At 36.1% G+C, this 14,828-nt stretch overlaps 1 protein-coding gene across 4 annotated transcripts in view; it reads right to left on the bottom strand.

Annotated features, from left to right (window-relative positions):
* The window catches only part of NECTIN3 (nectin cell adhesion molecule 3), a 67,197-nt gene that overhangs the window by 32,654 nt on the left and 19,715 nt on the right, over positions 1 to 14,828 (bottom strand). For all 4 annotated transcript variants that reach the window (XR_015260585.1, XM_086762743.1, XM_086762737.1 and 1 more), the window contains exons 2-4: positions 8,609 to 8,947; positions 3,858 to 4,154; positions 1,477 to 1,594 (exon numbers count right to left, since the gene is read on the bottom strand). Coding sequence is in view for 3 of the 4 variants with exons in the window: in XM_086762743.1 (XP_086618869.1) it covers positions 1,477 to 1,594; positions 3,858 to 4,154; positions 8,609 to 8,947 (754 nt within the window). In the remaining variant the exon portion in view is untranslated. The remainder of the gene's footprint in view (positions 1 to 1,476; positions 1,595 to 3,857; positions 4,155 to 8,608; positions 8,948 to 14,828) is intronic.

The raw sequence follows: 14,828 nt of genomic DNA, 5'->3' as shown, positions 1-14,828 counted from the left end.
GTTGTTACTCAAACAAAAAGGTACATTATTTTTATTCCAGAAAATTCAGCTTTTTTATAAAAGTTGGTTCACTTTTAACCTTAGAAGTTTAAGTGACCTCTGAAGCTTGAAGTGCTTTAAATATATTTAAAAGTTTATTTCTTCTGGAATTGTAAATAGAGGTTGCATTAATTACTTCTTACATACATCTCAAATCCAAATTAGAGAACTGAGAACCCAGTTCATCTAAAGAAACAAGCGGTACTGCTGTTTTGAGCCTGGCATGCTTTTTTAAACAGGAATTCTTGTGTGTTGAAATCTCTCATCACATCAAATTTGAGCTAAGCATGGGATGAGGATGGCAGCTTACTGTAGCACATAGGTAAAGCATACATTTTACTAAACCTACTTTAATGTAGCCATGTCATTCTGACTAGAGTTAGCTGCAATACTGACTTGAGAATTCAATGGCTGCTTTTAGGATTAAGTCAGTTATAGGAATGTTTTGTTTTCTTGCAAAACTGCCATGAATCAATTCCAAACTCACCAATACAATATTTTCAAACCACATTATGACTACTGTTCCTATATACTAAATTATATCTACCATTGAGAAGGTAGGGAAGTATATTACAGCTTCATATCAGTAAATATTCCTATGATTTTCTCAACAGAAGCACAGTAGCATAGCTACATATGAATTAACACTTTTCTTAGGAAACTTATTTCCCTTGTTTCAACAGGCAACAAATCAACTTAAAATAGCTGAGTTTATTTAATTTTTTTCTTCACAAGATAGATTTTCATCTATGCTTGCTTTTATTGTCTTCCTCTGTCTTTTGCCCAAAGTTATTTCACAACTGCAAAAGCAAAACAGTAAATTTGAGTAGGGCCCACCCAATCTATATATTCATGAAATGTGACTCTTACGTAAGAGATTTTTGGTGGGTTTTCTCTTTACTGGAGATACGTTCAAGACCCAGTTTCCACCACTATGCAAAACACCACATTTATCTGCCTTGGCAAGTACTTAGGCACTTTAGAAAAATATAAAACATTCTATAATTCTGTAAGCAGTATTTGTAATCTCAACTGTAATTTCCAGATTTTAAAATGGAGATACAGAAAAATCTGTTCAAGTGTTTACAATCTACTTTAAGTAAAACAGAACTAACGAAATAATAGTTGGATCCCTACTAGATTTATCTATCTTTCCTCTACACACTGCAACATACACAGTTTAGTCTCCCATATTAATTACAAAAGATTGTATGCTGAGAGTAATGACAAACTGTTCAGGCTTCTAAACTTTCAAGATATCCACTCGCCCATACTTATACACACGCACATCTTGTATTCTCCTTTTTAAATGCTGCATAATACCATTACAACCCAATACAAGTCATATACATCTTGTTTTCAAAACAAGTATTTACTGTAAGCTAAGATATTGTACTACTTGAATTATGTGCCAAGCCCCTTTTTATAAATATTTACCTGGTCCACATAAATTCCATTGGTAATGGATTTGCATCAGCATTACATCTGAGCTGAACATTCTCTCTTCCAATGAACCAGTTTCCATCATAGCCAGTTACTGAAACTTCTGGGGCATCTGACAAAAAAAAAGATTTAACCTATCAATCACAGTATTTTCTTTAAATACAAACTATGTGTAATGGTTAGCTCAGTTGAGAAGAAGGCAGTTTTCAGTTTATTGGTTTTGTTGCTGTTGAAACAACAACAAAATGCACAGAGAACACCAAGATAGTTCCAAGCTACAGCATAATATGCAGCAGTGGATTAAGATCAGGAACAGTAAGTTGTTTTAATCACTGCAACTGTCCCACTGTGTGCTTTCAGCAAACACACAGCCCTTTGGGAAAGTGAAAGGACTCCAGAAGAAAAGGATCAGTTTAACGGTTTTTGGAAGTGAGGAATGGCAATTTAGAGCTACTTCTCACTAACAAGATACAGTAAAGGATCAGAAACAGTGCTTGGAGAAACCAGGTAATTAGGACGTCATCAAATGTTCACAGATGCCAGTTAAAAAGGTTATCCACTGGCATCATAATGCAGAATTACGTTGTTATGGCTCTAAAAAGCAAGGACATCACTTCAGACAAGGCAGAGAGACCTATTGAAATATTCAGAACCCAGGGAACAGAAGAACTAGTCTGATTTGATATAAGCTCCTACAGCAGAGGTGCAGTAGTTGCAAAAGCTGTAAGCATAAGGGAAGACTGAAGAACACAAAGTCTCTAATTCTCACTTGCTGCCATGTTGCTTACTATACAATTTTGTTAGAAGTTCTGAAACATGCCTTAGCACTGATTTTGGATAAAAATAAGTTTAAGACCTTATTTCCCCCCTTATTTCACTTTAAATATGGAACTTAATTCTCTTATTCACTGTTTGAGACAATAATGGGAATAATCTTTACTTCCATTTCTGTATCAATGGCACTTCAATCTAGAACTTCATTTCAACATTGACAAAATAAAACAGTATTAGTCACTATTTTACACTCAAATAAGTGATTCTTTACCAAACAGAATAAAAGCACGCCTACAAGAGATTCTAGTCAAACCAAAATAGCAAAGTTTACTTTTTCCAGTCACTACATTTCCTCAAACTGAATTGACACACTTCCATGATTTAAGAACTTTAAAGCAGCACACAGCTTAAACAGGACACCAAAGGAAGACCTTCGAAATAGCTCGTTTTGGTCACATATGCATTGTCTAACAAAAAATGAATCACATGCCTAAAGCGTATTTGTCTTAAGTTTTAGCCAAGTAGTGTTGTAAGCCATTTCACTTTGTATTCATATGTTTTAAAGCCACAAATTTGTCAAACAAGCCTTCTATAGGTTTGAATTACACAACTGTCGTAGTTCAGCCCTGATCAGGACCAGACTACGCAGTCTCTCTCTCACTCCCCCCACCCTCCAGTGGGACAGAAGGGAGAACTGGTAAACAAAAGACAGCAAAACCATATGGGTTGAGATGGAACAAAAAATAAATTTAACAGCAATAACAGAAGAAAACAAAACAGTGATGGAATACAAATACCATATGATGGCTTACAACAAATCTCCACACTTAGTTTCTTCCCACATAGCAGAAGACTCTCCTCAGCACCCTCCTCACTTATATACTGAGCATGATGTCACATGGGATGGAATGGCCCTTGGGCTAATTTAAGTAAGTTAACCCCAGCTGTTAGGTAATTAGTTAACTATCCCAGCTGGGTGTCCCAGCCATAGGGGCCACCAGCTCCAGTTCTCCTCCCAGCTCAGCTCTATCCTAGCCAGAACCAGGACAACAAACAATCCATAGCTGAATAACAAACATTAGAAATGTAATATATATGTTCTGGTTTCCTTATACACATTAAAAGTGGAAAAAGTTTAGTGAATAATTTGAAAATAACTTACTGACCCTCAAAGGACTTACTTTCAACTTGTTGTCTCACCCATGAATCTGCATTAGAATTCTTTTTTAATACTGCTGAAATTGTAAGGCACTATAAACAGCTTGAGTCAAAGGAATTTGTTATTTTGTCTGTAATCTTTTCAATGTTAAATATAAAAATGAACAATAGTGTTTAGCTATGAGCCAATATTCAAAATAAACAGTAGAAACACCATGGTATTCTATCTTTGTAACTATATTTTTTAATTAATACAGATACCCTCGGTTTCTACTCCTGCCTCACCTACCTCTTACCACGTTCTTTTCTATAAAGTTTTAATTTCCTTTTTTTTTCCCCCTGAAGCAATAAGTGCTTATCTCCTTCCTGTGGAAGGTACACACCAATAAAGAGGGTGGTTATAAGATATACACCAAGTAGTAGCTACCTTAAAGAATACTTACACTGTATGTCCAACACATAAGGGTATCTTATCTCCTTTTCCAAAGCAGGGTGTCTCACAATACAAGTTATACGTCTTCCTCTTGCAAATCGTGTAGGGACAATCATATACTGACTTACAACTGTCACTGTTTCATTTGGAAACAAAGTAGAGCTGGATTCCATTTCACCAAGACCTCCTTCCCAGTCAATCTCTGCAGCAGGTTTTCCAGTGGCTGCTGTACAAGTGGCTGCTATTGTCCTATTTGCACCATCTATTAGAGGGTTTGGTCCTTTCGTTAAGCTCACAACAGGTTCAACTAGGGAGGGGGAGGGGAAAAAAAAAAAAGGGAAATTAAGCAAGAAAGACTTACATAACAACAGTTTCAGAGATGTGAAGAGAGGTATACAAGATCTAATCCATTTGCAACACCCCATGTGAATCAGATATGCTAGAAATAAGATCATGTCATATTGGAGACGATAGCTCTACAAAGCTTTGCTCTGCTGATACTGTTCATCTTTGTCCACTCAAAGTTTCATGTTGCTCATTCACAAAACTGAATGCATTGACAGGGAATTCCAACGTGGTTAGATTCAAAATGCTAACTACAGTGCTCCAGTGCAGTGTCTGATTACAGACAGCTTAAGGTATTAGGTTCAAACTAAACCATGATTTAAAAAAAAAAAAAAAAAAAAAAAAATGCTTAGACTCGACTGCACTTTCAAGTGTTATACTTAAAGTATTAATCTATACTGTCAGTATGTGTCATTTCAAAGATACTTAATTCAGTGTTTTAACACCTGACATTAGGAGTTTAAGCTTCTGTTGATCAGTACAACAACCAAATTTATTCCACCCTCAAAAGGACAGTTAACCTCTAAGACAGTATTTTTGTTGTACATACACTATCTAGAAAATCTAACACATACACACAAATATATATAATATCTATATAAAACTTCTATGTTTTTGATAGACAAATGAATTGTTTCTATATATAAAATTACATGTATATATATATGTATATATACTTGTGAATGAAATCCTATAAAGGTAAAAAACTTGAACTCAATACTATGTCCAAGACTCAAGAAATCTGCAAGTGGAAGAGTGACCTCCTTGTAAACCCATTCCTCATCCCAAAATTTTAAAGGCTTAGAGAATACACTTTCTTCTAAAAGGAAGTTGAGTTCCTTATGTACAAGTCTACTGTTGAGGGCCATAGACTGGAAAGCTTTCAGAAAAACTTCCTTCTTATTTAAGAAATCTGTTTCAGCCCTGCACAAGCCATCCACTAGTTGCAGCCTAAGTCAGAAATATCATCTGGTGCTTCAGATACAAACAGAGGTTTTGCTTTCTAGGATGGCCAATTTCTATCATCAATACTAGAAGATACACATTTCCCAGTAGCATATTAGTCTATTACATAATCCTTGTCTTTTGATCTAATGAGGCTGAGTCCTCTGAAGAGAAATAACCATACACCGTAATGCTTCTAAATCCATGTCAGTGGACCAGCTCTAACCACAAAGTAGAGAACTCTTGCAACTACTGTGCCTTTCAGTATGCTATAAGAAGGGGAAGTTTAGTTCACAGAAATTTCTTGCCAAGAAGCTGAAGCTCACTCATATATTCTTGAAATTAAATAGAGCAGAATTCACAATATCTGGCAAGATACTCTTCCAGCTACCTATGTTTTCAAGAGATAACTGGATAACAAATATTTTCAGCTTGAGTGAATTCAGTGCCAGAATCAGTTTAGCTGTTTTCTGCTCAGTCTAACACTGCTCATGTCTGAAGAAGGCAGTTTATTTGCTCAATTACACTAAAGAAAAGGCAACTACCAAATGGATAACCTTATAAAAGTATATGTTTTTCTGTTCTATGCTCAGAAGTACTTAAGGAATATACCTTATTACTGAACTGAAGGTTGTTTGTTTGGGTAGATACGGGGACTGGATTATTTTCTTTGTTTTTCTGAATGTCTACCCTCCATGATTTGTTAGTGACCCTTCTATAAATAAACCAACAGCAGGGTTTTTCGATCAAGTCCTACATTCACTCTTCTACATCTGAAGTATCTCTAACAGAGCTTCTTTCAAAACCTGAGTTCCTGCTCTCCAACACTAGCAACAACTAAAGCTTTCTGTAATAAGTAGAGATATTTGAACTGATGTACACATGAAGCACAATAATCTGAAACAAACGCCTTTAAAACCTAGTATAGAGAACTTCACATTACACAGCTTTGTTATTTGACTCATAAGTTTGTTTCCCTGATTTAACTTAAACATTTCCACCTTGTTCTCTTTAAATCACTAGCAGTAACCATTTCAATAATTTCTGTAGTATTACTGAAAGGCGGAAGTAAACACTCAAGTGTATATTGTGTCCTGCAAGTATGAAGATACTATTTTTTTGCTGTATATCCTCCCTCCATCCCAGGATCTCCATCACAGTGAAATCAATTAAATTAGCACCTAACATTAGCTAACCATGCCAAAACTTAGACTCAAAAATTTGCAGTTGGAAATAAAGTTTAATATATTCTATTTATTTGAATTTTCCTCAAAAAAAAAAAAAAAAAAAAAAAAAAAAAAGAGTACAGAACTCCAGAATTTTTCCTCTACCCCGTTGTGAAGAGACACATGAGTCAACAAGAGATCTTAACTAAGGTAGCAGAGGTCTCCAGACCCAAAGCAAACTATTCAGTATGCTGCTTCAGTTCACGTGCTTTTAGAAAAACTGATTCTTTGCTAAACAGGAACAGAGACTAGGAAAGAAAGGCAATGCTGCTTAGACTGGAAACCGTTTCAGCCCCAGGACACAAAGTTTTGTCCTGCTCACTTCAGGGGTTTGGTTTTCGTTTTTTTTTTTTTTCTTTTAAAACAGTGGGAGAATGCAGTCAGAATAAAGCTGACTTTAAGTTACATCAGGTTTTATGTTTTGCTTGGAGTTATTCCATGCCTTAAGACTCTGGCCTGAGCTCAGGAGTTCCAAGCTCAGGAGAAAAGCTTGGAAGTTATTCAGTTACAGGCATATTCTAAAAACCATTACTTCCACAGTATTTTCACTGTTTAAGTCTAGATGTCAGTGTAGCAAAGTTTTCAGAAGGAGAGAAAATGCTCTGCTGAGGCCACAGAACATCACTAAGTCTAACAGAGGGTTGACTGTTGAGCTGTACCTGCAAGCCAAGCAGCTGCTAACTAGGATGGAAAGGCATCTTTGCAAGTATTAGTTGGGTTTTGCATTTCAGAAGTTGATACCGAGTCAGAGAGGCTTACAACTATCATCAACCATCTGCATCATCAACTATGAAAAAAAACCTATGATCAGGACCGCAGTATGCCTAACAAATACTATTTACCTATAGTAACTGCAGTTTTTGATAATATTTATCTGATCAAGCAAGTTAAAGTCCTCCTACATTTTCAAATGTAGAATAACAAACATTGGACATATATTTGCTTTTGAAGTTCTTCTTTATGTTCTCCGTAAAACTAAAATTTGAAGGGCAAAATGGACACAACTACTAATGTGATCTGAAAAAGATATCTTAGAAATATGGACTGACTAGAAGAGATGAAGGAAAGCAATAAAAACCTCCCACTATGTTGATAAAACACAAGAGCTAAAACCTGAAGTGACAAAGACTGCTACAATAGCCACTTATAGTAGAGACACAAGAGAGGTGGAAAAGAGTCATAAGGCTGTGTGCTTTGTATATCACATGGAACTTCTTTGGTCAAGTTACTTGTTTCAAATTGGATTAAGACACTTTGTTTGATGTGTTTATTTTGCCCCACCTTGTGGTGAAAACCAGTTTACATACTGTGCTACAACCACCTGATTAATATCATATAGTAGTCCACTGCTGTGGAGAGCAAAGATCAAAGAGCAAGATGATCCTAAAAAGCACATTTGTTTACAAAAATAGAGTCATTGAGGACCCTCTTAGCTGTAGAAAATATCACTTGAATACTTGCAGTGAATACATAAATAACTTACTCTATTATAAGAAGGCATAATGCTATAAGGAAAGGGCAAGTCAATAGGTTTTCAAGTTTTAGGCTACAGTAATCATTTTACTTCATACAGCACGACCACTTAAGTCTACCTGTGCTTCAGCACTAGTCCTTTATGAAAGTAATACTGAACCCTCAACAAGACAGACCAAATTCGTTTATGTGAAAAACTGAGTTTATATAAGCTTCACATTAGGATTATCCACAACCAGACAAGGACTTAAATTGCCTCTTTCTTCCCACAACTCCCAGTAGTAGCCTAGGCAGTTCTGCTTTAGATTTATACTGTTCAAAGAACAGTTTACATCACCAGCCCCAAGCAGCTACATTAACTTATTATATTAGCAACAAATTTCAGAAATAATTTAGGCAAGGTGGCAGCTAAAGCTGTGTTTGGTAGCTTCTCAGTACAGACACATAGAGATCCCTAGTATCAGCACTGCCAGGTCTAAGTTCTAAAGTACTATCCAAATGTTTAGATTAGCACAATGCCTAAATACAAGCTGCTTATTTATTTTCAGTATCTGGACAATCAAAAAGCAAGTTCTAAAGAAGCAACACTCAGAAGAAGTTTCCTCAATTAAGTTAGTAAGAACACCAAGACATGTTATGAAAGACTGACAAATATATTTTTGTATCGTCATTTGGTTAAAAGGTAAAATACAACATATTAATAAGTTTGCAGAATTTCACGAACAAGTTTGTGCTATTAATTTCGCCTCCTTTCATAAAGAAGTTCACTTACCTAGTACTATTACGGTTGTTGATGACTGTGTATTTCCAAGTGGGAAGGTAACTGCCTTGCAAATATATTCTCCTGCATCAGAAAAGCTTACATTTTTTAAGATTATTGTTGCATCAGTAAGTGAGTAGTTTTTAAATGACACTCTTCCTTGGTATTCTCCTTGAACAGATATTCCATACTCAGGATGATGAACAGCAATAGTCTGTGAACTTTTACCACTTATCTTCTCCCAAGAAACTTGTGTTATTGTTTCATTTACATCAATTATGCATTTCAGTGCAACCTTCTTCCCCCAAACTGCTGTCACATGTGGATCAACAACTGGTCCAGCTAAGGCACCTAAAAACAAAGCAATCATTAGTTGGTACACAAGAAGGTTATGCCTTTAAGTCTTCACGTTAAGCCTTCTTCAGTAATTAGCTTAACTTTTTCAAAGACAATTCCTACTTTCTTCTGAATAACCATATTCTAGTTGATTCACAGCAGTGTGGAACCATCACAAAAGCATGCTTTAAGCAGAAATACCAAAGCTAGATGTAGATCAACCATTCTTCACAGAATGCTCTCACTAATACACAACTTTCTATAAAAATGACCTGATAGTTGTGTAAGTTGTGTAGCAATCTTTTGGGAACATAACTATAATATAATTTAAGTATACAAAACACATTTTTGTCTAGAAATCAGCAATTTGCAAAATTTAAATCTACTGAACCTTAACCTGTTGCGAACCTGTCGTAGTTCAGCCCCGATCGGACCAGACTACGCAGACTACCTTAACATAACCATCAGCTGTATATAGCTTCAACACACTTAGTGCAGAAAAGCCCTGCAAGTAAGTTTGCACAAAAGCTGCTCAAACTTCTGGAAAGGTAACAAACCAAACTGGAAAAAATCATCCTATACAAGCTGTTTCATTTCCTTTGAGTTTCTTTTTTTTTTTTTTTTTGACAACTACTTCCAATAATTAGAGGCTTTAGCTACATAAAGATGACCAGAGTACATTTTAAAAGTCAATACTTAACTAACAGTTATTCATTTTTTGAAGATGCCAAAATAAAACCATCTTTTTTCACCAAGGAATACTTCTAACAGCTCATTTGTGCCAAGAAAACACTAATTCTCACATGAATTGCATGAATATTTTCATAATTCAAACTTTTTTATTGTTGGTACTTTTAAAATTTACAGACTGAACTAAGCAGGCTTCATATATATATTTACACACACACTTGCAGCTATAGTGTATTTACAAAGTTACATCTTATTGTTCATTCACTTTCTCCAATAAAGGAAGTGAAGCCAATAGATCATTACACCAAATTTTACACATTTCTCATCTTCTGACACACCTTCAGATTCTGAAGACAAAAAAAAAAATCAACTCATCTATGCTAACCATTTAACTTAGACTTACATATAAATTTATATAACAGCATACATACTCTGAAAGTAGTTTAAAGCTCAAGTGAGAACAACCACATCTTTAACTTGTAATAGCATCTCTGATTTTAATCTTTGGCTAGTTATCATTATTTAACTACCTTCTTTTGGTTGCTGAGCAGTCTTGCTAACAGTTCAAACCAGCAAGTTAACTACTACGCTGATATTCAGGGCTCTCCAAGACTCAGGACTCTAAGATAGGTATTTCTTTTGATATAGATACTTCCACTCAAGAGTCAATATTTTGCTCAAAGATTGTACTTCAGTAATGAATAACAGCTACACATCAACTCCAAAATAAAGCTTTAGATGCTTTACAAGGTACAAGACTCTGAAGAACAAGACACTTCAAGGCCACATTAGTCATGTCCTTAACTGATCCAAGGTACTGATGCATAGGACACATTTACTGTTTTAATAGAGCATAGCTCTCCCCCTCTTGAAATCTAACACTGAAATCTGACCTTCTTTGCTTTCACTTTCATAATATTGAAGCCCTTGCTTATCATTCTCAACATCCCTTAAGGAAACAATCTGTAGTTCACTTACTAATCAAGATGTTATTTTGTGTCTTCAAGGCAAAAAACCAGCATCATGAGATTTTCTTACATTTTTCTTTAGATTTGTCAAGATTTTTGTGGATGTTTTTTCCCCTTTTTTTTTCCCCTCACTTGGAAGACAGAAAAAATACCTTATGTCTTCCCTCTCATTTCCTCAACCATGTCTGCTCTGACAGGTCATATATTCCAGCATGTCTTTGAAACACAGAATGAGGCTCTCGCATAACCTGCTTAATTGAAGACACTGTCAGATGACTTTTACTGTTGGGTTACAATAATTAATTTAATATCATGTGTGATATGGCACCCAATCTCATTCATTTCAAAGCTTTGTACCTGACTATCTTTGAGTCTGTACAGAAGTCCTTGCCTCTCCCAATCAGCCAGACTTTCTCCTTTAATTAAACTGTTTCATGTGGAGCCTGGTATTGCCATCTCCAGTACCTTTAGATGCTTCAATTTTAGTCCCTATGTATTAACTAATCTTTTGATCACACAGTGATCCAAGTGCTGCTGGTAATACTTTACATCCAAGTCTATCACAAAACTACCTTCTGTCTAAAGCTAAAAGAAGTTCAGCTGGTGGATACTGCTCCTAGTTGACCTATTCAACACACTTATTTTCCGATCTATTTCTAAACATACTAATAAGACTCTCAACCTGTTTCACAGATAACACTGTTAGTTGCATGCAGACAGTCCACATATCCCAGCTTCTCAAACCGCAACAGTTCTTCTCTATCTCCAATTTTAACAAATGAGAGGACTTTTACAAAAGCAGTTATTTACTATTCATAGCTCCACGCTTACTTATTAATACTTTGAGATTGTGCTACCTGAACTTAAAGTCTTTATCTAAAGTTATTTCAAAGCTGAACAATGGATTATCTCATTTGAGAAGGCAGGGAGAGAGAGCTTCTTGGTTCTACTATTTTTGGTAGAACAGTTTCCAGAAGAACACGTTTTTGGCCCTTTGAGTTCTGACACTCGCTGCTGCCCCCTCTCAAAATGCGCTGCAGTATCTCTTCATTTTTCCCACCCATCCTTCACATCACTATACCGACCAGATTTCAAGGCCCAGTGCTGCAAATGTATCTGCCCAAATTGTACAAGTTATTGTTTTATTTCAGATAAAGATATTATTGCTTTTTCAAGCAAAGTTCTTATCAGGTTTACATTGTGTTCACTAGCTCTCCAGTCTCAGACCATTGCAAGAATCTTATTCTAAACAGCAAGGCACTTACCGTTCTCACAAAACTTGTCAAAAAGCAGTTTGAAGAGTAAACAAAACAAAAAAATCCCTACAACTCACTTCTAGCATTAAAAGATATAGAACTAGGAGCTACCAAACAAGGACCATCTTAACCAAAGCAGTAAACTAGTAATTCTTAGTCAAGCTTCTCTCACTAACTGAAAAAAGGTACTGAGGAAATACATGGTCTTGAAAATACAATGACCTTCTTGATACAACCAAGTACTCATGCTACAAAATAAGAGTAGTCTCCACACTTACAACCTTATTATTCGTCATAATAAACAGCAGATTTAGAGAATTTCTATATGGAATAGCCACGTACAAGTTTATTTACAAAAGCAATCCATTTTGTTACCTGTTCTATAGCTGTGGCCTGCTTAAAAACACACCACTGTCAAGACAGAGACCCCACTGACAATTCCTAACCACTTATTTTGCACTAGCTGTCAATTGTTTCTACAAGACAATAAAGCCAAATTGCAGAAAAGCAGAAAAACTTAAGATTTTCCCTACATTAGCAAGTAGGGAAACACATGCACACACTAACACAGGGAGCTAAAAAGAGTTCCAATGAAGAGAGGAGCAGTACAACATGAACATCCCATTTTGGTGACAGGAAGTTGCTATGTCAGCAGAACTTCCCATGAAACACTCTTACAGTCAGGCTAAGCATTATTGTCAGGCCAGTTTAATTTTAGTTGACATCAGAAAGTTCAGACTCATTCTTCCAGCCCTCCCTGTCCTGCATCAGCACTCATCAAGTACCTCAGAGGGTCCAAGCTACAAAAACTCTATTGTTTTCTTCCTGATTTAGTCTTCTAAGTTGGCTCACTCCCTGCTCAATCACAAGTGGCAATGCAGCAGAGACAACAAGAGCATAGCCATACATTCTAGTGGCATTTTAAGATTTGTTTAGCTAGAGAATCAAATCACTTAAAGACACCGCAGAAGACAAGCCTGAAATCTCAACTTGAGGCTTTATAAAAATATACGCTTAAATTACTGGGAAGAAGTCAGTGTGTGCCTTTTGAGTACGATCAAATTACTGCATTAAAAAAAAAAAAATCAGAACCAAGGAATGGAAGAGATTCAAGATTAAGTACTACAAAATGCTTCAATGCTAGCTTGCAGTTAGAATTGGTAAACAAGTACTTTAAAACTGCACTTACATCAAAGAGATAATATTACAACCTAGTGTTGTTCTTGCCTAAGGATCTGCTGTATCACAGTACTCACTTGAAGCATAGTGCTAGTTTGCCAATGAAGTTTTTTTGGGGAAGTGGGCTAGGAGTAGAAACAGGGCACAACACTAGCTCCTATAAGCATTACATTTACTAGACTCAGCTCAAGTTCCCTTTTTTGTATGGCACTTTTGAAAAAAGCAATCCAGAGGTGTATTATTTCATTCTTAGAAGAACAATTATTAAAACCTTGTTTGGTGTTTATCACAATAGTATAACAGGTATACAAGAAGGCAAACAATTTTGGTGAAATAAGGCATAGCAATTGAGTAGTCTGATGCCAAGACTGCTGAAATCTTCTTAGCCTTTCTCTGCATTTGCCAGCTATCTCAGGCTGCTTTTTCATTTTATTAATGTTCAAAGGACTCAATCTTTTGAATCCAGAGGTCAACTTTACCTGATACCAGAAGGAAATTAAGAACATTATGACAACAGTTGTTTAAATAATGACGTATTCCTAGGTTTCTCCCATTGCATTGATATATCACTACTGTGGCTCATGCACATTCATCACTTGGAAACGCATCTATTAACTTTAGAATGTTAACTTTTTATACCTACAAATGGACCAAAACGAGGTTCCAGTCTTCACCAGAAGCAGCTCTCCTTTTGGTGACTATAGCCTACATGCTTACAAAGGCTATAGTAAGGGAAAAAATTTCTAGCTGAAAATTGTAAAAGAAGTTCCACAAAGCTAAATTTTTTTTCAAGCAACCTCAAAGTTGAAGACACTGGCCACAAGAATTGGTTGAGTTGAGAATGAATGAAAAGGTCAGTCTCTTAATTTTAGTAGCACGTCAATCAAAAGTTGCTGAAGTAGGAATTTTACTCAAAACACGGAGCTCAAGATAGACTAATTCCCAGTTAAGTCCCATCATAGGATGTTCTGCAGAATTTAAGTACTTTGAACATCCACCTGCTGCTCCTAAGGCTAGAACTAACAACACATCACACCATTCTACCAAGAGGCTGGTATTAGTCAACTCCTTCGCTCCCCATAAGGCTACAGCTACCATTCACAAGACAGCATCCAGAGCCCACAGACAGAAGATTCATACTGCCTGTTAGAAGGCCAGATAATACTATACTGGACAAAATACCTTCATTACCTTAATCTTAATACGAATGGGCCAAGATGATAAAGTATGCAAACCTCTATGGTGCCACAACAAACGCTTATTATCAGCAAGCTTGATGTTTTCATCAAAGAAAGCGAGGACCAGTGCAACATGAAGTCAAAGGACCAAAAGAAAAAAAAAAAATTTAAACTCAGAATTTAGAATTAACATAGCTTGAGCCCAACGCATACAGTCTTGAGGTGGAGCTTCAAAAAAGCTCTGCACTTCTGCACTTGAAGTCAGGCATGGCTGTGATCCACAGTTCTTATTTCACAATGCCATTTTTTCACATTAACTTGTGCTTCTGTTCTAGTTTCACTACCTCCACACAGGGCAGAGACTGTGGCCCTGCATATACTCTGCTTCCTACCATGGTGCACAGAACTTTAGTATCAAGCAGCAGGAAACTAAATAGATACTAGAGGAAAGTTTAAAAAAGGTTAGGCTCATTATTCAAATTGAGCAGTGAAGGACACACTTAGGTAGCCAATTTTATAAGGTTAAAGCTTCAAATCCAACTATTCACCAAGAATGTTTACAAAGTCCCATGAACTTCAAAACTTCATCTGGAATTTCAACTTAAACCACATTAGCATCAGTGTC

Source organism: Chlamydotis macqueenii, chromosome 1, assembly GCF_036417535.1.
Source record: "Chlamydotis macqueenii isolate bChlMac1 chromosome 1, bChlMac1.mat, whole genome shotgun sequence".
Taxonomy (NCBI): domain Eukaryota; kingdom Metazoa; phylum Chordata; class Aves; order Otidiformes; family Otididae; genus Chlamydotis; species Chlamydotis macqueenii.
The sequence above is the reverse complement of the archived record's forward strand: the minus strand, read 5'-3'. Positions and strand labels throughout refer to the sequence as shown.